We start from the raw sequence: 22,365 nt of genomic DNA on the forward strand, positions 1-22,365 counted from the left end.
TTAATGTTTTTAATTGTTCTCTTGAAATAAGTCATATGGCAGTTGTTAGAGCACACAAGGAATAGTTAAGACTCAATTCTGTTCCTTAATTTGCTGTGTTCTTAGCTTGCTTTTTGTTATTAGAAATGGTGCAACTATGTAACCTAGTACTTGCATACCTGTCCATACCTTAGGAGTTATGCTTTTAACTTTATCTCAGGAAAGACAAAGGGACCTTTCTGATCCCTGTTAACGTGAAGAGGCGTGCTTGCCAGGATTGTAATCCAGGTTGGTTGGTCCACTGGTGACTGATTGGGGAGGAACTGGCCTCCAGTTGCCTTGTAGCCTTCTGTCTGTTACTGCACCCCCTTCTGGGGCTACGGGAAGGAGGTCCAGGGAAATCTAACTGATGAGCTGCAGTAGGAGAGAGGGAGTGTAGGCTTCAGTTCACTTTGGCAAAAAAACCTGCCTTTTTGCCTCTTCAGGAAGCAAATTCTTCACCAGCAGGCGAAAGGACAGTTGGTGAGAAGGCATTCATGCAATGAGAAGCTTGTTAATATTTGAGGTTTCTGCTGAGGAATTGTGTCAGGAGGAGCCGAATTGACTTTTTCACTTTCATAGTATCAGCTATGAAGAACTTTCTAGGGGGAAAAAAAAAGTCTTACATTTATTGCCGTACGTGTATGAGCAATGTAGAAAGCCCAGTGGCTGGAGTCCAGTGTTGTAGGATGGTGAGGGTTCAGTCTTCAAAACAGCTAAGATATGGCATCAAACTGTAGGACTTAGAGCCCAACCAAAATGCCAGATCATGGGACAGAAAGTTTTGCATATGGACTGGATGAACTCAGATAATTTAAAAATTGAGTAAAGATCTACAGATGAGACAGATCAGGTCTCTTTTTTTGAGGTGACAGCTGGAGGGTACAGTTGATACCTCAGTTTGTGTAGTGGACACTGGAGCGTGCCCGTGTACATAATTTTGAAGCCTGTTTGATTCTTATCAAAAGGCCATCAGAAAGGATGAGCTGTTACTAGAACCGCAATGCAGCTTAATGTGAATTAAAAAACCCACTCCTCTACTGTCTCAGTTGAGATAGAAGCTCAGAGAATCTATGACTGTAAGCATCTCTCTTGATGTGTGTGTGTGCATGTGTATGTCTGCTTATACTGGATACTGTCCTCAGAGGAGCACTGTGAAGCTTCATTAAAGTTTTTAAAGTGCTTTATGATCCTCAGATGGAAGGTGTTTAGAAATGAAGTGTTTGTAATCAGATAAGTTAGTAGCACATAACAAGGATATAACCTATTAACACTAGCTATTAACAGTGCTGTTAGCATCAGAAAGCTTAATGGTTAGGTTTTAAAGTGCAATTGCCCTCTGAAAAGGGATGTGCAGATTTTACATTTGCTGTGTATTATTATGCTCTACTCCATTGCCTTCTGGACTACTGTGCTGCTCTTTCTTCAACAACTTTGGTTGGGGAAATGCTGCATACAAACAAACAAGAAAGGGCAAAAAATGCATCAACAAGCACACACAAACCAAACAGGAAACAGAACAAAAAAACATAACTTTTTTTGAGCCATCTTAACCAATATACCAACAGGGATAGAGAATGAGGTATGTTTCAGTTGTTAATTTAGTCGAAAAAATAAATTAAAACATTTATTTCCTTATGTTAAAATAAGGATTTTGAAGTTGCTTCCAAATAACATTTTAAGAGACAAAACATGGGTAATTTTCACCTTATCAAGTGAAGTCCATGGTTCTTTGTGGAAGACAAACTGGCCCATATATTTGTAATAGCATGCTAAATAACCCAATATGTTTTATCCCTGGTGCAGTTATTTAAGAATTCCCCATACTGGCCTCACTAAATAGTTTTGGTTCGCTGCTTATTTGCTTGTCCCGAAAAAAGTTTTGTGATTTATAAAGCATTTTCAATCGAACATTGACAAGGTGAAATTTTATGCCCTTGATGGTGATTTACCCTTGATACAGAGCAACTCAAGTGAGTGTTTGTTGCTTAAAGACATCACAGTATTATTCTTGAAGTACAAGCTTCCAGGACTTCAGAATGGAGAGCTGGCAAGCCCTACTGAAGTTAAGATGATTTATAAGTCTAAGTAAAACAATTTGGCTTTTGAGAGGGAGTAAATTTATATGTAGCTTAGTGCACACTGTCATACTCAGTGTGAACATGTATAGAACATGCAGCTGCAATACATAATGTCATTCTTCAGAAGGGGGATAGCTCTTTCGTAAATATGCATATATATTTGCTTTTTTTAAACTTTGTGTAAATCCGATGCCTAGCAGTTGGTTTGGATTTTGTCTTTACATGTTCAGAGCAAATGTGATCTTCTCTTCGGGTTTTGCCACAAATAATATGTTCCCTGAGATTTCACTACATTTCTTCAGTTGCCGTGTTTGGATTAGCCCTGCCACAAAGTACCGCAAGATGTTACATCCAGCAGGCGGATTCTCTGTTCTGATTTAGAGAGAGCAACCTGAATACCTGGCATCTGACTACTTTTATTTAATGAAGTACCTGCAAATGCAACATGCATTAGCCATTTCCAGAGTTTTATGAGCCTGCAGACATAGATATAGGGCTGGTTACCCTGCAGGCTGTGGTCCTGTTGAAGAAATCCCGTTGCTGGTGGAATCCCCATTCGAGAGTTCCTGTACCTTACCATAAAGGCAGTAGGAGCAAAGCATGTCAAAGCCTGACACATATTTGCCATTTATAGCCTCCTGATAATTTTTTGAAACAAGGACTTAGTCTATATTATTATACTGCATAATAATTTTTATTCTCATTCATAAGGTGTGCAGCCTCTGCCCTCCCAAGTTCATTCCTATGGAGCGCCCTCCCATGACTTTTCAAATTAGTTTCATTCTATGGTGGTTTCTCGCTGCTAGTGTGGTCTTTTTTACTTTCTACACAGCTACAGCGCAAAACTGTACAGAATTAAAAACTTGTGTATTTTAAGGGCTCAATCCAAGGGTGTGTGTGCCTGTGAGTTACCCAGGTTGCTGTCAGTTATCCCACCAGACATGGTTCCATTACGCAGTCGGTTCAAGTTTTTGCTACCTGTGTTGGGCTGACTCAGGAGCAAGTCCCACCGCAGAATCATACTCACGTTACCATATACTGTTTCTGAACTTTATCCTTTACTATTTCTGCACATTCAAGATAATGTCTGGAAACATCCTGAAGATTTTTTTTTGTTTGTTTCAACATGCCGGGATTCTCTTCTTTCAGCTGTTGGAGCATTTATCTATGGAAATTCTAAGAGGCTGTTGAGCGTCTGCTTGATGATTGACTTGCAGACTGAGACTTGAAACAGCCAAGGCAGTAGGAGAGACCAAGTTTGCTCTGCTGTCCTGCAGGTGTTCACGCCTCTGAACCTGGATCTCAGGTTTAAATGTGTGTGTCATATAGAGTCTGGTCACAGTCTGGATTCATTTTGGACTGAAGATGAACCTCTTCTTGTCCTGGGATCAGGATGGGGTAGTTCTTAAAATGTGGTTTCTCCTCGGGCTGAGTGCTAGGGTCGAGTGTTCCACAGTGCACCACGGAAGAGAGCGTGTGGCAAGTGATAACTTACACATTCATTATTCACTGTTAATGGGTTCTGCAAGCTTACTGTAGAATTAGCATAATTGGCTTCTCTTTTTTTTAGCAAGTTTTAAAGAGAAAAGCTCCAGGTGAGTTGCTCTCCGCACTCACGCCTCGCCTGTTTTACCCTTTCTATGTATTATCGCCTTTGCATGAGGAACGGAGAAGAACCAAGCGGGTGGAGAGCTCGTTAGAGCGGCGTTGCTTGGCGGGGAGTTGTCCCTCCGGTGCAGGGAGGGCGCTGTCCCTTTAAGGCGGGAAGTAGGCCGGCCCAGTCTGGTGATTGACAGCCCGCCTGGAGTCACATGACCTGCCTCTATTTGAAGGTCACAAAAAGCTGCTTCCTTTAGAGAGAGCAAGAGGGAGAGAGCGAGCGAGAGAGAGGGAGAGTGAGTGAGAGAGGGAGTTCAAGCCAAAATGGCCGACAGAGTCTCTGCTGGTTTCTGAACATTTGAAATAAAAAGAGAAAAAAAAAAAAAGCAAAACACAAAGCAAACACAAAATCATTTTTGGATCTTTTTTCATTTCCATTTCTACCTTGTATGCCTCAACTCGCTGGATTTAAGCACTGCTGCACTTTATGAGGTTAGTGGTACATTTATATTATTATTACTATTATTGTTTTTACCTATCAGTAGATTTTTAGGAGCCTGAGCTGGCTGTTTTCATCCGTGGTTTTGCAGAGGTGTGTTTTTTCTGGCACAAATACGTGCTTCAGCTGTCTGGTTTTACGTATAAAGTACTTTTAGTGGATTTTTAGGGCTTTTTGTAAGGAGGTCTCCGTAAAAGTGTACTGAAGATTTTAAAGAGATTAGTAATTTAGGCAAATTACAGAAGATCGTTTGTATTTTCCAAGCCGGCGAAGTACAAGATAGTGCTGAAAATCTTGTTTTATTTAAATAGGGCCTTCTTAAACAGTGATTTCTTCCCCACAGCTCTTAAATCTGCTGCAAAAATTTGCATATATAAAATCGGGTTTGCATTCTTTCTGCTGCTGGGTCCGACCAGGGACAGATGGGGAAGTGTTCTCACCGGGCCACCCTTCCCAGAGAGAAAAAGGAGGGAGGGGGGAGAGGGGAAAAAAAAAAGTCACGCACCCAAACATTTGTAGTGCCAGGTTCGGGGGCGAGAGGATTCCTGCGCTGGCAGCGCCGAGCCGAGCGCAGCCGGCACCGCGGGGCTCCTGCGCGGGCTCGGCCGCCGCTCCCTCCCCCTCCCCGGGGCCGCCGGAGCCGCCGCTCCGGCCGCCTTTGGGACCAAATGGTGCTGCCCCATAAAGATGGCATCGGGAGTTAAAACGAGCTCGGCACTCTGGGCAGTGCCGGCTTTAAAATGGTCTTTGCCGGGTCCGGTTGCCCAGAAGTGAAGGGACCTTTCTGTGCTTAACGGGTCTGGCGACTGATAAAATGTGCGGCAGATATTTAGGAATGCACGCTTGCAAATGCAAGATGCTGGGTGCTGCTGTTTTGTAGACTTTTGCTCTGTTTCCTTCAGAAAACAAGTATTCATCTGCATGTTAATAAATGTAGGTAAAAAGCTGCGTTTTCTCGCTTTTTTCACTGTCTTTCGTGTCACTAAAAATTTAAATCCAAGTTATTTTTGCACCTTTCTCCAGAACTAAGCGGAAAATTAAAGGGAAATAGCTGAAGCTTGCTTTCTGAGAACAGGCCCCTCCTCCTGCATTGTAAGAGTGTGATGTAATGCTCTTTTCTCTGAGGTTAAATGAAAAAAAATTCTCTGTGGTGGTATACATTATTCTTCAACCCTTCCTCATAGGCCTTGTACTGTGATATTTTTTGTACCTGGATATTTAAGCAGCAGAAAATTATATAAATAATAATGTGAATGTGCTTTCACATTGCAGTGTATGTCTGCATTGATTATCGTTAGCAGGTCAACTTTGTAAACCAACAAAATGGCTCATATTTTATATTTCTTTGTGGCCTTACATCCATACAGTTAAATACAAATGAAGGAAACAGATTTGGATATGTTTACTGAAAATATATGTGGGTGTCCTCATTATAGTAATGTAGTAGCATTTATCAGGGTGTTTTTTTCTTCCACTGGCTAGCAAATATTTGAAATAATTCTGCAGTATATTAAGTTTGTCTTGCAAATTAAAGTGGCTTTTTGTTTTTGTTTTTTTACTTTAAATTAGAGCAAACCAAGAAAAAAAAACTCCACTCAAATTTGATATAGTGTATTGTGCTGATAATTTTGATCTTAAATTTCAGTATTAAAGGGTAACCCAGTTCAGGTATGAAGTAATATATTCTCTCTGTTTAAGATTAGTGAACTTATTAGATTCCACCCTTGTGTTGTTGGCATGTATCTGTGTGAGGAAATATCATAAAGACTTTGTCTTTGATCTAATGCATTCTGATTGGTTTTGTTACTCAGAGCTTTCTTGGGTTTAGTGAAGACCCTGATGTAGCCAGAATATGTTTAACATACCTGTTGATTGATAAACTTTATTAGATATTAGAGCTGTTTTCAAATGCAATGTGAAGCAGTAGTAGTCTCAGATATGGTGCTTAATGGACTGAAACATCAATTCAGTAGTTTGTGTGATAATTACTGTAGCATAGGATGGCTGAACCAAGGAAGTAACAAAAATCTAAATTTTGTCCTGAGTTGGCAATATTGTAGGACGTAGCCTTCCGAGAATCTACGCTTGAGAAAAGTACTTGCCTTTCCTGCATATTTTTTGCTTTCGTGTATTACTATGCTACACACTTCCAAATTGTACGTTAGTATAACTTAATTGTTAGGAAGATGGTAGACAGGGTATCTTCTAATAACTGCAGCTGCTCATAGCTATAGAAGTTTTCAGGGATCAGACAAAAAGATCTCATCTATTGAGAATAAAAAAAATATTCCAGTATGGAATCTATCAAACTTTTAAGTAGCTCTGTGAGACAGTACACTGTGAATAGGAAGGACCAATTTAATAATTCCTCATATATACATGTTTTTTGTCTATCAAATCTTGGTCCTGGGTGTGGTGAGGGCTCTGGAGCCTGTGAAACTGTAGGAGTTTAAAAGTGTGAGTCTGGGCAATTCTCAATACTGTTTGCGTTCAGTATGTTCCTACAGTACAAAGGGAAAAAAATACTTATTTAAAATAATTTTGAGAGACCTGACTCAAATTGCAATTTCCAGATCAATTTGAAGCTTGCAGAGCTGTTGGGACAGGAGAGCCTTTTTTGCTTTGTTCAGTTTATAGTGATGACACTGGGTTCAGAAACTTTATATCATTTTTCTATTTGTATGCCAGTTGTTATTGGTATGTACAGGAATCTATCTCTTGCCAAAGCAGACTATTTAGTCAGTTGAAAACTACAGTGAAGTCCGTAGTCTGCAGAGCCTCTGGAGTTTTTTGCACAACGTCCGAGAGATTCTTGAGAAATAATGGACAAGAAAAGCCTTTTTACCACTGAGTTTCAATATACAGGAGTCTGGAGTTCTAATGGGAAAAAAATTCACGGAAAACAAGAGCGTGAAGGATCAGTATGCTTACTTTCAGCGGGTTTTTTTAGCTTCTTTCTCTCCTGCTGGGAAGGAAAAAAAACTTCATAAGATCATACAGTCTGTGCCAGCTAGTTTCAGCTAAACTTAACCTTTTGAGACTTTTGTCTCTTATTAATAGATGGCTAAATGGAGGGGAAAGCATCCAAATCTATAAATGAAGAAAAATCTATAGAATTAGTATATTACTGAAAGATAATTTTTGTCTGTACCTTTCCTAGTACCCCTCCAAAATCTTGTTTTGGCTTTCACCTTGAGGCACAATTCTTTAGTTCTAGTCATTATGGATCTACTTTCCTTTTGGTGACCAGAGTAGAAAATGAGAAGTTTAATTTACAGTTTATTTTGAACAGTGTTTGTTGGAATCTGTACAATTGGTATTCTCTTCAGCTAGCAGTTTTTTCATAACTGAAAAGTCTGAAGGATTTTTTTGCTTTAATTGATTAAGCGTAAACCTGTCTCCTTCCTAAGAGCTGTTTCAACGTGTTAAGTGTTGGTTTTCTCTTTAAACAGATGAAGATTCGAGGCAGGAAAATAAGATACACAGGATGTTTAGCTCTAAAAAGCTGCACTTCACGTCCTGTCAAGGAGATGAGATGTGGGTAACTGGGTTCTAGTTTTGTAACCTTCCTGAGAGTCATGTAAAGGGTGATGTGTAATGTCAGGGCAAGAGTAAGATGTCTTTTCATTTAGAAGATCCTGCTGAAGAAGCTGGTTATATTTTAAGTGGTAAACTTTAAATATTGAGCTACAATTACTGCTGGAGAATTAGTTTTATAAACATGTAAAATTCAGTTTAGGTCAATACGAAGATTTATTGCTTCCCAAAGCAAGATAATTTCAGTATTTATTTCAAGAAACAGCAGCTTTAGTTGCTAATATAACACTGGCATTTACATGGGATGATTACGTGTGCTGTATTTCAAATATGGTCAAACAAGATACCTAAAGTTGGGTGTCAAGATAACACTTTTTGGCCACTTTAGCATTGAGGGCAAATGTGGAGGCATCATGGAGATAAAAAATACTATATACTGAAAATATTTCTGTTTTGTTTTAGTGATGGTGCTGTAATTGTTTGGAAGGGCACAAGAGAAATGGTGGCTTTCTGCATTTGTGAATTCCAACTCCAGAGCTGTTACATCCATCACATTTCACTGCTTAAATTCTTTTTCTTCTTTGTATATAGGCTTCCAACCCAAGAAGACAAGTTTCTTTTTTCTTTTCTGTAGAGGCAGACCGTGTATTTTGGGAGCAGCATGAATATATGCAAACTCCAATTTTATTTTATTTTTTTTTAATGGAGTGCCATGAACACACTTCTGAAAGGAGTTTCCAAGACTTTATGGGTGTTGTAATTTTAAAGGTTGTTTTGCTGTCTGTGTACAGTATGCTGGCATAATTGTTCGGGGCTGAAATGCTCTGTTGCTGCTAGAATTAAATATTCATAATCATGTCTGAAAAGTCATATCTTAAGGGCTGGTTGATGTGATGTTTGGATATTATAGTATGGGCAAATCGAAAGACAAAACTTGATCTCCTTTCAAAATATTGTAGTTCCAGCACTATTTTTAATTAGTCTGTTTAGTCACGTGGGAAAACATAAGAGTTTTTTCTATTGCCTAAGAGAAGATACGTTAATAAAACACAAAATGATCTTTAAAGGCAGAATGTATCAAACCAAGGGTTAAAAAGCATGGAAAAATGTGTGCTGATACACCTAGAGAAGCTACTGAGTGGAGTCTTGTTAAAAACTAGTAAGGTAGTAAGCAGGAGAGCCGAGTATTGTTCCTTTCAGTGCTGTAGTTTGTGTCTGAATTTAATTAAATGGATGCTTGTATATGTTATGTAGAGAAAATTATCTAAAAGTACTTCAATATCAATAGGTGGAAAAATGCTTAAAAGTACAAAGCACGTGTATTAATACAAACATGGTAAATGGAGACTTTTAGAAGTGAAATGTAGCCTTGGAATTTACTACTACAACAAAACCAAAACAAAGCATCAGGATATGACTGTGTTTTATTTCATGCCAGCAGGGGAGTGCTTCTCTTTTTAGGATGGTACTTGTGAGGCCTCAACTTCAGAGCATTTTGAACAGTGGGGAGGTCAACAAATTGTGAGGTAGTTCAAATAAGAGCAGTGAAACATAATGGAGGTAGTAGAGCAAAAAAACCACTTCAGCTTTTTTGTATTTCTTTTTATAAATACATACATTCTCTGTAAATGAATAAGCAGCTGTTAATTTGTGTCAGAAAAGCATTATTTTGACACTGAGCTCCATCACAGTTGAATGTGCTTTGAACAGGATTGTTACTTCAGCAACTAAAAAGCAGAAAGGCATTAATATTTTTTAAAAATTAAGGAGGCCATTCTTTAATTCCTTAAGAATACACAAAACTGTGCTGTTCATGCTTAAATTACGAAATAAGGGGAGGGTGCTCATCTTTCCCAGTGTCCTTAGTAGATCCAGAGTTAGTGCAACAGCTGAACCTAAGAACTGGTTTGAACTTGAACAGAACATTGTCTTAATTTCTGGATCAGACAATAAATATTCTTTAGAAAAATAAAACAAGGCAAACATTACTTCTAAAATTCTCAGTATTTTTTTTCCTTTTCTAAGCGCAGTGTTTGTCAAACAGCACAATCATAAGCTACTGTCCATCTGTAATTTCGTAGTGGCTGTTGGGCACAACCCCTGTGTACACGAGAACATCCAAAACTTCAGCTGCATTGAGACTGCTGGAATTTATTTTTTAAGCATGTACACACCATAGCCTTTGTAGATTTTGAGTTTTTGGGGCTAGTTGACCTATATGAAAAACAGGAAAGCTTAATATACATTCTGTTAATGCCACTTAATAATGAATTAGAGTTGAACTCAATTGGGCTATTTCACATGTGCTCTGACAAACACACACATGTCGTCATCATGGCTCACTGAACTTGGTTATGCCTGAGCCAGCCAGTTCTCCATGATGTGTCACTTAAACCTGTGTCACTTAAACCTTCCTTAAAATAAGTCTTCTGTTTTTTTTTCCACTTCCCCCGCCTCCTCGTTTAAATTTTACTGTTTGTAGTAGAAGACATTGCAACTTTAAATACTAGAGTTCTAATGTAGCAGCATTTGTGTTCTTGTTGCAGCTTCTGTATTAGTATTTATATTTTTAATTGTATGTAATTTCAGTTCCGCAATCATACTAGATTCAGAGTCTGATTTAGAACACATGGTTCTAATTCCGTGTTGATAGTCTAGATATACTTGTCTACAAAACAGCTTTCTTTGGCAAGAGGGTGACTACTACTGAGCACTTCATCAACTAACGTGAGACTGATATATTCTGATACATCACTTTGTGAGCTAAATATACAGCATATTTATGCTCAGCCTTTTGCTGAACAATTTATAGGGGTGATAATTTGATCACAACAAACAATTTTTTTTATTTTTTATTTTTTTTTAATGCTTGGAAGTTCTAATCTGGTAACTCTTGCTGGATTTTTATTTCCAGGATATTTTACCTCTTAACTGGAGGGAGTTTGAGGACAATAAAAATGGAAACAGATACCTTCTATATGCGGAGGAAAGGAGGGCATAAGGATCCAAAACTTACCTAATATCCTTTCCTAGCTTACTCGAATGTGCATCAAAACCTGGTTGTCCTGCAAAACAGAAAATAGTTGCAAAGTACTTTGATCCCCATGTGAATTTTTAAAAAGTATTCTTTTACATTCTGGTTGAAACTATGTAAATTAGCCTTTCCTATTCTGTTACGCTTTACTTGGCTATTGTTAGTGTTATTTACACCAGTGTTTTATTCAAGGGAATTTCTATGGTAAATACTAAAAAAATATTATAGATATGGTTAAAACATACAGTGGATGGAAACAGAGAATGTCCTGTTTAGGTTATACATATGTAATTCTGTATCTAACTATATTTCTTTGTGGATTTGATTACAAGTTCATGTACACTGGTTGTGGACTATAAATGTTGACTAGATTCAAATTGCCTGTAAAAATACTTGGTTAAACCTGAAGTAAAACCCCACAAGCTTTTTGAACTAAGTGTAAGGGAAGGCTCCAGCTTGTGCTACAGGACTCTGTTATAGCAATATTAATAGGAATTTTAAATTAAGTAGCCTTGTCTTATAAAGTTTCTGTTCCTGTACTGATCGTGTTCAGATTAACTGTTTGATACAACTCAACCAGACCAAATAATAATGAGAGAGAGAGGGAAAGTGGACAGGGCATTAGGTTTATTTTTGTTTTATTTTGGCTGTACTTGCGTCCTATAATCCTATTCAGAGCAAATCTAGATTGCCTTGGCAGGAATGCTTGCTAACCAATATGCTGGCCTTGCTGTAGTATTCATGCCTGCTTCATCTGATGAAAACACAGTGATGGTAGTGTGATATTAGGAAACTAAAACCAAAATTGCAAATGAGTGAAGATTTAATCTTCCTAATAAGTTGTTCAGATGTACTTCTTCGTGATGGTGTTTCTCCAGCTTTCTTTTAATCAGCAAAAATGTTTTGAAAACCACTCAATTACAGTGGAAAGTTTTAGTGAATGACTTGGGATGGGAGAATCGTAAATTTTACATGCAAGTAATTTTTTAGCAGTTTGAACCAGTTTAGTTTCCTTGCACAAAAGATCTGAATTTGCATTGAACCACCTCATCTTTGCATGGTAGCTCTTCTGGAATGGTTGTTTCTGATGAAGACTCTGAATGACGCATATTACAAAATAACACAGTATTGTGAACTAATTTATTCTGCTGTGTTGTTAATTCAGATACATTTTTGCTTTAAATGTACCGCTTTCCACAGATCAATTCTATGTCCTGATACAGAAAAACTGTGGGAAGTGTATTCTTACTAGATTTTACCTAAAACAAAAAGAAAAAGGAGAAAGCAGATGGAGACTAAACTGAGAGAGTCCAGAATTTACATTGGCAGCTTAATATTCCATAGAGCTCCAGTTGCTTAGTTCTTTAAGTGAGCTTGCTGTGGTTAAGCCATGAGTAATTGAACAGGTGAATTTTTGGAAAGTCAGTATCCCTTGAAAAAGTTTTGGGGGCACGTTTTTTTTCCCAGGGGTGGATTTGAAGGCAATGTGTACTGTTATGAAGGCGATGAGCTGTATTTGCACGATGGGATTGTTGGAGCTGAGGTGAGCTGGTGTCAGTCTCCTTTGCATTCTGCTTCTGTCAGATAATGGGAAGTGAAACTCTTCTACAGTCGACTTGCAAGTATATGGTCAGCTTAAGTTTATGTGACTTCCCTTGATCTTTTTATTAAGAAAATTTATCTTTTAAATGATGTTTCCATTAGTGCGAGGTAACTTAGTTAAGCTTAAATCCTTTTTTTCCCTTCACATTCCTAGGCCTTTTTTTTAATTAAAGTAATATTCTGAAATATTAGTTGTGGTAATTGATTGAGCTTGAGCATTGCGTGCCACGTGCGTTTAATGCTAAGCTGTTAAAAACAGACTTCATCACTGGCTCAGTGGGTTAATAACAAGGTTGTAGCTTGTTCTGCATTGTAAGTTTAAACTGCTTAATAGCAGTTAGCTTGATTTCACTTTTTCATCCGATTTTTTAGCAAACTTTGAGATAATTGCCTGTTTTCCAACTTAGGGCATCTTTTTATATTTTGTGTGTGTATTATATATGCGTGTATATTTATATATGCAATGTGCATGTTGGCAGCTAATGCAGTGAAGAACTACCGGGTATCAGCTGACATGTGGAAACTTCTTAGGAGGCCTTGGGCATTAAAGCCATAGTAAAAAATACTCTCAAAGGGTTTTTTGTTTGTTTTTGTTGGGGAAAAGCCTGCACAAACAAAAACAAACGCCATTCTGTAAGGTAAGTGTATAGCTCGGAGAGGAGAAGCAGAGAAATTTAGAGGATCTCTGAAGGCCACACAGAAAGTCAGTGGCAGAGCCAGACTTGAACTCAGAAGTTCCTGGCTTGTGGCCTGGGGCTGAAGCCAGTCGTGCACAGCTGTATTGAATTGTGAATAGAATGATGTTTTCTTTTTCCTAAGGCTTTATGGGAACAAAGCTGACTTTACCCCCATTATGATTTTAGTTAAAAGATGGAATTGTGTTATTTCACCTTTCTCAAAATTTCAAATGCTAAAAGTACTATTTTGTGTTAAAACTTGCATTCAGTGGTTGTGGATTTCCACTTACCAAGGAGCGTGGTTAATGTTGCTGGGTCTTAAATTGTTAACAAATCATAGTGCAATGTCTGGAGGTCAGACTAAGGGCTTTTGCTGAGATTAGAAGAATTCAGGGCTTAAAAGATGTTCTGCCTACTACCTTGAGAAGTATTAATGTCATTTAAAAAATCCCTGAAAAGTGCATGATTTTCTTTGTTGTAACATAGAAGTAAAAACCTAGCTCCGAGGGAATCTTCCTGAAATAATTATTTATTAAACTGAAATTCACCTTCTCTATTTAACACTTGTGGAGTTTTTGATGAGGCTACAAATATTGTTACCCTTCAATGCATTATGAAAGAAGATAGAACCTGTTGTATGTTTGCTTACTGCTATTTTCTTCCTTGCTGAAGTAAAAAGGTAGCTTTGAATAGTTTTTATTGAATGTATGGACCATTTTGTTTATTTGAGGGGGATTCCCCTTAGGGAGGAGGTTTGGATCTAAAGTATTGTTATAGGAAAACATCACTGTTATGAGTTATTTTTTTGTACTGTTAAAAATCTTCACAGGTATTAGTATATCCATTTTTACAGTAAAAGGGACTTTCTTTTCCAGGTAAAATGTCATTAGTTCCAAGCTCTAGCAGCAAAGTAGGGTTTGGGTTTTTTTTCCTCAGGTATATTTGCTTTATCTTGTGTACCATTTCTTGCTGACTTAGGCCCTATGCAAATGTATAGTAAGGATATTTTCCTAAATTACTGACATGGAACTAGCTAGAGAAAACAATAAAAACAAAACAAACAAAAAAACACATTCCAGTGCTTTACCTGGGAGTAATTTTTATGTTGTCTGTTGAAAATAACAAAAAATGTTAATTAGTTCCAAAAAGAAATCCAGGTATTGAAAGCTTAACAATAAAATATTTCACTTCTGAGGGGTTGAAGGACTCAAGCCCCCTTTCCCTGTTCTCCCCGCTCTGCAGCAGTGCCCTAGTGTTTTCTAGCACATGCAGTGTGACTGTATTTCACTATTTGGAAAGAATTGTTACTGAGTGATATGTGCTTTAGGCCTGCATCTAAAACTTCTCATTGGTAGTTAATGAAAATCAGAATAATTAATGTGTGCATTACAGTGGTCTCTTCTTTCACTTGTTCTCCTTTTTATGCACTCTGCTAACCAAGCCAGATGGAAAATGCTTTTTGAGTTTCCCTTTCGGTTTCAGACGTTTGAGTGTTTACAAGTCCCGATTCACTTTGGTTGCGGCTTCAGAAGACACAAACTGGATGTCGGTCAGGTTTGTTGCACAAGCCTGGGCCACTTTAGAGGTTGACATTGTTGTGGCATTTCTTGCTTTATTCATCTGTTACAGCTGGTAATGTGTTGTAATTTAATTGTTTAGTTCTTCCCAGCAGGTCTCACAGAAATACTATAACCATATAGAGGTGAGTGGCTGAGTTTGGAGTTGGTACCCAGTCACCACTCAAAACAGTGTTATGGACTAGATTCTTGTGATGGTGAATGAGAGACCCAACTGAGACTGTTTTATTCTGAGCTGTGTTGTCTCCTAATTTTAAGGTGGTAGAGGTAGCTTCAGTGGCAGAATAAAGTTCTTCCTCTCTTTAAAACAACGCATTAGTTAAGAACAAGCTTATAAAAGGCTGGCTTAACTAAGGATATGGTTTCCAGTGGTCTCCAATGTGGGTTTTTTCTTTTTTTTTCTTTTTTTCCAGACTCTTTAGAAAGAGCATAAGAAAAAGCTGGTGGCTCTTATTTGGCACACTTCCACATTTAAGTTAGCCATGTGTAAATTACATATACTATCAGTGTAGCCAGCACTTTCAGCATAGCAGATGGATTTGATTAAAGCTAAAGATCTGGTCCTTCACCTGAAATTTTGAATTTTCAATGCTTATATGACTGAATTCTCTTATCACTTTTATTATAAGGTCAGGCTAACCTTTTTGCTATGTAGCATTGACCATTTTTTCAATACACTGGCTTCATGGAAGGATAGACACTTTGCACTGGCAATATGTGTGGAAGCATCAATAAGCTGACAAATTAGATTTGAGGTTCTGGGGTTTAAAGGGCTTTTCTTTCAGCAGGAAATAGTCTCCCACGTCAGCTTATGCTTTTTAACCTTCAACTTTATATAGTAACGAAGAGCTGACCTGTCTTTATGCAGAGCCACCTTTCTTAAAGCGGATAGAGAGAAGGTTTAACTGAATAGATTATAAATGCCTTTTTTTGTGGAACATGAATATCTTACATTCCTGTCATGTATCATATGTTGGTTTTGCATAGTGTCTGAAAAATGAAACTGCTCTGTTCCACACTTCGACAGAATTCATCAGTGGTGAATAGGAAGAGGTAGCTGTTAAAGATAGGAGTCTTCAGATCTACTGTCAACAGAGATGAAATTACTTCTGTCACAGGAAACGTGCAGGACTTATGTGAATCTATATGCTGAATGCTTTACATGTTTTTGATGTAGCTACTTCTCTGTTAGGACCGATGCTGAAAAAGAGGACATACTTTTAACCACTCAGAAGTAAAAATGTCTTTTACTCTTTACAAATTTTAGTCTCTGTAAGTTTTATGCGTTTCTTTCTTCTTATGACATCATTGCTTAACATGAGAGATATGTGTTTTTCATTAAAAATGAGATGTTTATCTTACATAGTGTAATAAGGCAAAAATTACCTAAAAGTAGCAAACACTAGTTCAGTTCAGAATTTAACAAGACAAATCAGCTTAGTTGTGGGACTTCAGGAATGTGTTAAATGGTAAATTTCACCTATATAATTATAATTTCCACCTCAGTTTTCCCTTTGTGACCTAACGCTTTTATTTTCTGTGGACCATTGTGGTGGTGCTCTTTTGTAATCTCTTAAGTGGCAGTTCAGTGGCTTCCTCATTTTAGACTATTTTGTGGATTATCTCTTGCTTTAAAATTGATTCAACTCTTGCATGGCAGAAAAAGAGTGCGTTGCATGTCCAGAAGATGAACCATAACCATGTCGTATGTAGTTTGCAAGTTCCTGTCATCTTAGAATTTTTGTATGTTAAAGCAACTTTATGATGTGACTTTTCATGTTGTAAAGGAGTGCAAACTTCTGGAATATAGCTATTCGGAGCTGATGTAGTTTACAAGAGAAGATTCTTATCTGGTAGTAATGTATAGTTAATTTAAAAATATTTCCTTCTTGCTTCTTGAGTATGAATGGACACTAGATTTTTCAGGCAAGGCATATATCCAGTCCTCAAATTGATTATTTACTATTTTTGAAATTTCTAACTTGTCTTAAGATAATGTATTAAAACACAAGAGATATTTAAATGGGATTGAAGTTAGAAGTTGATCTTGTACTGGTGAATGACATAAGCAGCAAGTAGAATTCATCACTTAAGCTGTAAATTATCATTCCTGAAAAGAGACAAGGAATGATAACCCTCAATCAAGATTTCAAAAATCCTTTCTTCTGCACTCAATACAAATAGGAAAAACTCTCAGATGAGTGACTGCTGAGATTGGGCAGACACCAATTCCACAGAAATAACAGCATATTTAAAAGAAACTCTTTCCCTGGTGGGAGACTATCCTTAGTTTAGATAAATGCCTGAGGATACAGTGAACACTTCACTTAAACTTTCTAATGCCTTTGCTTAAGAAATAAGGAAATGATTGTTTACTTAGCAATTAGTAAGGGTTTCATGTCTAGACTAGGTGGTTTAATCTATGCTTTATTTCCAGAAGGCATGAAATAAAGTTTTTAAAAACACAGGGAATGTTGCACAGTATCAGGACTACAACAATGGATGAATCAAAGATAGTTTATCAGATGATTAAACATGAGAGGTGGCAATCAACAACTATTTCCTAGAACTACTTTTGTTTCTATCCGTTAACTCTTGTGGCAAGTTAAATAAGCTGTTAAACAGCTTTACTGTTTTCCACACTTTTCCATTCCTTTTGGAATGAAGAAGAGACTTTTCTACATTTTTCTAATTTGCAACTGTATGGATGTCTCAGGTCATCTGCACAGATTATAGGTAAAATGCACTACAGTGTTTCGCAAAGGCTTGTGTTTTCCGATTTAAATTAGGAAGGGTGATTTAGGGTGATAATGCTTTATTTAGGGTGATAATGCTTTATTGTAATGTAGTGGACTCCACTTGTCATGGTTTTGTTCCATGGATTCCAGTAATTTTCGGGTTTGTTTTTTTCTTTTAGCAAAAGCATGTGAATAAACAGTGTTATTTCTAGTGTTAACCTAATTTATCCTCAGAGTGGTCTCTTTTTAAAAATGTTTTTATCATGAGACAGTTGTAGTTTTCTGTGACCTTACAAAGCTCTTGACTTACCGTCTAATATGCTTCCTGATAGTACTTCCTATGGAGAACAACACTACCCCCATCCTCAAAAAAAAACCAAGACAAAACAAAACAAAAAAAACCACACCAAAACAAACCACCACCATCCAAACCCAACAACAACAAAAACCCACCACACAACAAAACCCCACCCTGCAAGCAAAAAGTAGTATTGAGGTGTTTACCTAAAAAATTTTTATTTTATCTGTCATATCAGTTAGTGGAAGTAATTAATAAAAACCAGGAGAAAATTGAAATTAAAAGGTTTGAGATGCCGCAGCTTTCTAATAGTGAGGCGCTTTTACACTTCTGTACAAGCGTTACGTTGCACTTGTCGACATGAAAAAAGGGGGTGAGGTTTTTTTCTTTATGTGGAAACTGATTTTTATTAGCTTTCCAAAGTATATGTTTTCATGTTTTCCTGGGAGGTACCTAAAACAGAAGGAATTTTCCTTGCTACGTATTTAGTCATGTCATAAAACATAGGCCTATGCTTAGAAGTTTAATATTAGCCTTTAGCATTATAAAGAATTTGTCCTTCACAAGGAAATAAGGGTGCACAGCTATTGTCAAATCAAGAGTCTGTAATTGTTGTTGAAAAACACAGCAGAAATTTTAGGCCTTTGAAATTTAGGGAAGTGTATCGCAATTAAACTTCTGCTGTTATGTGTTGGTTGTCTGTGTTTTCCAACCACTGTTCTGGACAGTATCTTGGGCAAATAGCAAACCACTAGATTTCAGAGAATGTTGGTATGATACTGTTACCTCAGCATGGTGATAAGCGTTCCATACGAATGAAAAATTCACAGTTGCGTATAGTAAAAAATAATGTTCTAGGTAATGAAAAGTGCAAGCGGGGCTGACAGTCACTGTTTTCCTTAGTGAGGGTTTTGGTTCTTTCTGTCATTTTCAGATCTTAGGTAGTCATTTTCTTGCAATGTCAGATCAAAATGATCACATTTTCTCATATCCTCAAAACTCAAGTGATTATATGAGGAGGCAGGTTTGCAGAGGCTTTGAATTTTTTGGCTGCTTAAGTGACTTAATGAGGAAGGATTATTAGTTTCTTGTAGTTCAAAACAAGTCTTGTCTTGCACTTACACTCTGGTGGTATTTTCATTTTTCCTGTTTCCTACGCACAGTTTCTCTACAATTCTCTAGCTTTCATTCTGTGTGCCAGTGAATAATTTCAGCTTACATCTTAATTAGTCGCTTGAGTCATGACACAAAGTATCGAATTGTGATGTTTTGAATAATAATTTTATCAATCTCACTTTTGAATGGAAAATGACTAACGTAAAAGCTGGCCAGCTGGTTGCAGTAAAAAGGATGGGAAGCATGCATCTGGCAAACAAACACTTCTCTACCAGACTGTGCAAAGAATTTGTGCGCTTAACACATGCAAAGGTTCCCCGAGAGTCAGTCATTTTTTTCAGTGTCCTCAAGGTCTTGCTGCTTTAAAAGTAGATACCAAGTCTAGCATATCTCCCTATTGTTGACAAACTGCACTAGAATAAAGTTCACTTTATTGATTGAGAATGTATCGAATTTCATAGTAAACCCCACACCTTTCATTTATTCATTTATATTTTATGACTAAGTCTTATGTTTTTCCCTTCAGAATATCTGTAGCAATGCCAATGCAGGAAGGAGAGGACCTAGAACACTTGTGGTTTACCCAGTTTCTTGAGCAGAGTCTGCAATTTCTCATCCTCACTGAGCCTCTAATGAGACTTGATCCCTGCCTGTCTGCCTTAGCAGCAGACACAAGCCGCAGAAAAAGAAGAGGGCGTGGTCTGATAGCAGAATTGCTCAGTTCATTGTCATGTAGGTCTTCCAAATCTCACTCCATCCTGTGAATGGTGGTGTGTGTTTGATTCCAAAAGCTGTTTAAAGGAGACAGGTGATTTGATTTAATTTATCAAGTTGAGTTTTATCAGTGTTTAAATCTTCACACAACAGTAGGAAGGGAGGAAGGTTATGTTAGTTTGTGTGTTGTAAAGAGTATATCTTAGAAGGCATGCCAAAGCTGATATATGACAGGACAGTCTGCTTTAATTACATGTTGAAAGTGGCAAAGGTGTTTAAACATTTTTAATTGTGAAACACCTGGCTTAAAATTTAGCACTGCTGTTTCACCAGAACTTAGTTTTTCATCATCTGTAAGCAACACCCTATAAGCCACAAGTATTGAATAATAGCCTTATAAAAGAGGGTATTTTAATAATATAGTGTATATTGTATCTCTGTAGTACTGTCATGGCAAATCCTGACTTTATTGTTGTCTACAGTGGAATCTTGATAACTTTAAGTACAACCATGATGTGTAACACTATAGTTCTAATTCCTTCCTTTGTATACATACAATCCTCCATGATTTACGGAATGTCTCTTAAAAGTGTGAGAACATAATGCAACACAATTACACATTTTGCATGGGATATCCACGATACATAATAGTAGATAACAGCTAGGGACCAGCAGCTTTGTGTGTATAATAAAACTCTTTTGAGAACGGACTGAGTACACTGGAAACTGTTTTTGACTGATCGTTAGAACCAAAGCATAAACTCAGAAATACTGTATTGTAACAAAAGGATCACATATCCGTGCTTTTCCAGACTTGAAGAATTACTTGCCTGATGGTTATGTCTGTAGTAGGTCTGTTTGTCTGGAGAGCATATACTACTACCACTCTTCCCATACAACTTCTGTGGCTGCAGACTAAAATTTTGCTTCCTCCTTGGTTTGAAGTATATTTGGACACATCTCAGCAGTATTTGATCTTGAACGTGGTCATACTTCTGAGTGGCAAGGAGTTGATGAGGATCTTCAAGACTCTTGTTGAAGGTTGAGTGACTAGTTTAACCCAGGAAAACTCAGCAACCTTTGAGCTGTTGACTTCCAAAGAGTTATGGGGGGTGGGTTACTATTTATTGAAGCCTTGCTGTTAAATCTCATCAGTTCTCAGTTGAAGGCACAATGCTTGAATGATAATGTAAACTATGTTAACTAGCTGTTGCCCCATGTAAGAGGGAAGAAAAATTGCTTCGTGTGATGGAAGCTGTATATCAGATATAATACTGATTTTTTTTTTTTTCTCTGATTTTGTGCTTTAAGAGAACTCAAGATAAAATTATAGTAGTGATACACACCTCCATCACCCAGACAGTAGGTTTCTACTGACAGATTATGGCGTTTTGAAAGGGGAAAAAAACCAAAAACAACCAACCAAAAACTAGACCCAGGCATTCATTCCATAGTCAAAAGAAAAACATGCTTTGTAGTTTAAAGCACAAATCAAAAACCTGTTTTTCATTCTGCCAACTCTTTGTCAGCCTTCACTGCATCTTGTTATTTTGGTGGAAAGTAAAACTTGTGCTTGAGCCATGTTTGTTTGTTTGTTTTTGTGGTTTGTTCATTGGTTGTTTAAAAGAAAACCCCAACAAAAAGCACCAAAAAACTCCAACCAACCGAAACCAAAAAGCTGCTGGGCTGAAGTATTAATTACCTAAATTTTTTCATTTAATTTCTTCATCAACAGTGTAACAGTGAAGTCTCCTTTTCTAATACAGGATTCACTGTGAAGTGAATCTGCAAATGTTTTTGCTGCATCTTGATTTGTTTTTCTTACATAGAAAACAGTAGTAGTTCTCCAAAGCAAAAATATTTTTTTTAAGTTGTATTTATGTCAGATTCTCAAACTGAATTTGAAAGGGAGTTTTTTCAGGAGTTTAGAGCTTGCCACATTTGCGATCTTTTTGGTAGGCTAACAGGAATTTTTAAAAAATTAATCTCACTCCTATCATTAAAATCTGCAAGTCTGGTAGCACATAGAAGCGAATCAACTTTGGTATGTTTTAAAAAGTACAGCTGCCTTTCACACTAAAATAAGTGTTACAGATTGGTGTCTTGTGATAGTTATGGTCATTGGGAAGAGTAAATAATTGTAAAGGAGTAGTGTTTGTAGCAGGTCAAGTGTGGACATGTTAAGTTGTAAGATCACTGAAGTACTTGGTTAAGTGATGACTACAGTATTGTTTGCTGAAAGCATTCACTTTGGATTCATAAAGGTGATTTCTTTTGAGAACGGATATTGAGTTTGTTAAAAAAAAAAATAGATATTTTCCTTAATTACTGGAATACATGATTAAATGTTAAGATGTAGCTTCCTTTCATTTATGGGATCTGAATTGCTATTTGAATTGTGTCTCAGCTTGATATTACTTGTTAATTTTTCAAAAGTGCTGAAGAATATCACACTCATACCTGTCATCTCTAAGGAAAGTTACAGAACAGAATTTTACTAAAAATAACTTGAGAACTGTTTTCTGTGTTTGGAGGAAACCAAACTTAGTGTCTTTATGAGATTGCTGCCTGAAATTGTGTGACCTTTGCAGGAGTGAACATGACTGAGGCTTTCTAGTAGTATGTTGGTGAGCAAGGGCTGTGCAGTTCACATCCCATTTGGAGTGTTACATCCTTTTTCTAGTGGAGTGCTCCTTAATGGCAAGAGCCATTTATTCTTCATGCTGCTGACTTGTCCTGTGACTTTGAACACAGGTTATTTATTCTTTGCTTGGGCTTACTCATGTGTGGAATTAAGTTTTACATACTTCTTAGTGTTGTTGTAATGCTTAATTAATATTTATAAAGACCTTCGACATCCTGTGATGAAAGGAGC

General features: G+C 37.2%; 1 protein-coding gene and 1 long non-coding RNA gene across 11 annotated transcripts in view; one reads left to right on the top strand and one right to left on the bottom strand.

The window, feature by feature from the left end:
• The window catches only part of TNRC6B (trinucleotide repeat containing adaptor 6B), a 131,270-nt gene that overhangs the window by 52,435 nt on the left and 56,470 nt on the right, over positions 1-22,365 (top strand). For 2 of the 10 annotated variants that reach the window (XM_080347490.1, XM_080347491.1), the window contains one exon: positions 12,236-12,311. The exons of 5 other annotated variants lie outside the window; for them this stretch is intronic. In XM_080347490.1, coding sequence (XP_080203616.1) covers positions 12,236-12,311 — 76 coding nt within the window. Of the gene's footprint in view, positions 1-3,880; positions 4,191-10,648; positions 10,825-12,235; positions 12,312-22,365 lie in introns of those variants that run through there. 3 more of the 10 variants (XM_080347487.1, XM_080347492.1, XM_080347495.1) reach the window with 3 other exon arrangements.
• On the bottom strand, positions 17,695-20,569 carry LOC308042283. Its single transcript, XR_013922345.1, has 2 exons — positions 20,321-20,569; positions 17,695-19,567 (listed from the first exon to the last, which is right to left on the bottom strand). It is a non-coding gene; the product is annotated as an uncharacterized lncRNA (long non-coding RNA).

The sequence above is a fragment of the Nesoenas mayeri genome, assembly GCF_963082525.1.
Source record: "Nesoenas mayeri genome assembly, chromosome: 1".
Taxonomy (NCBI): domain Eukaryota; kingdom Metazoa; phylum Chordata; class Aves; order Columbiformes; family Columbidae; genus Nesoenas; species Nesoenas mayeri.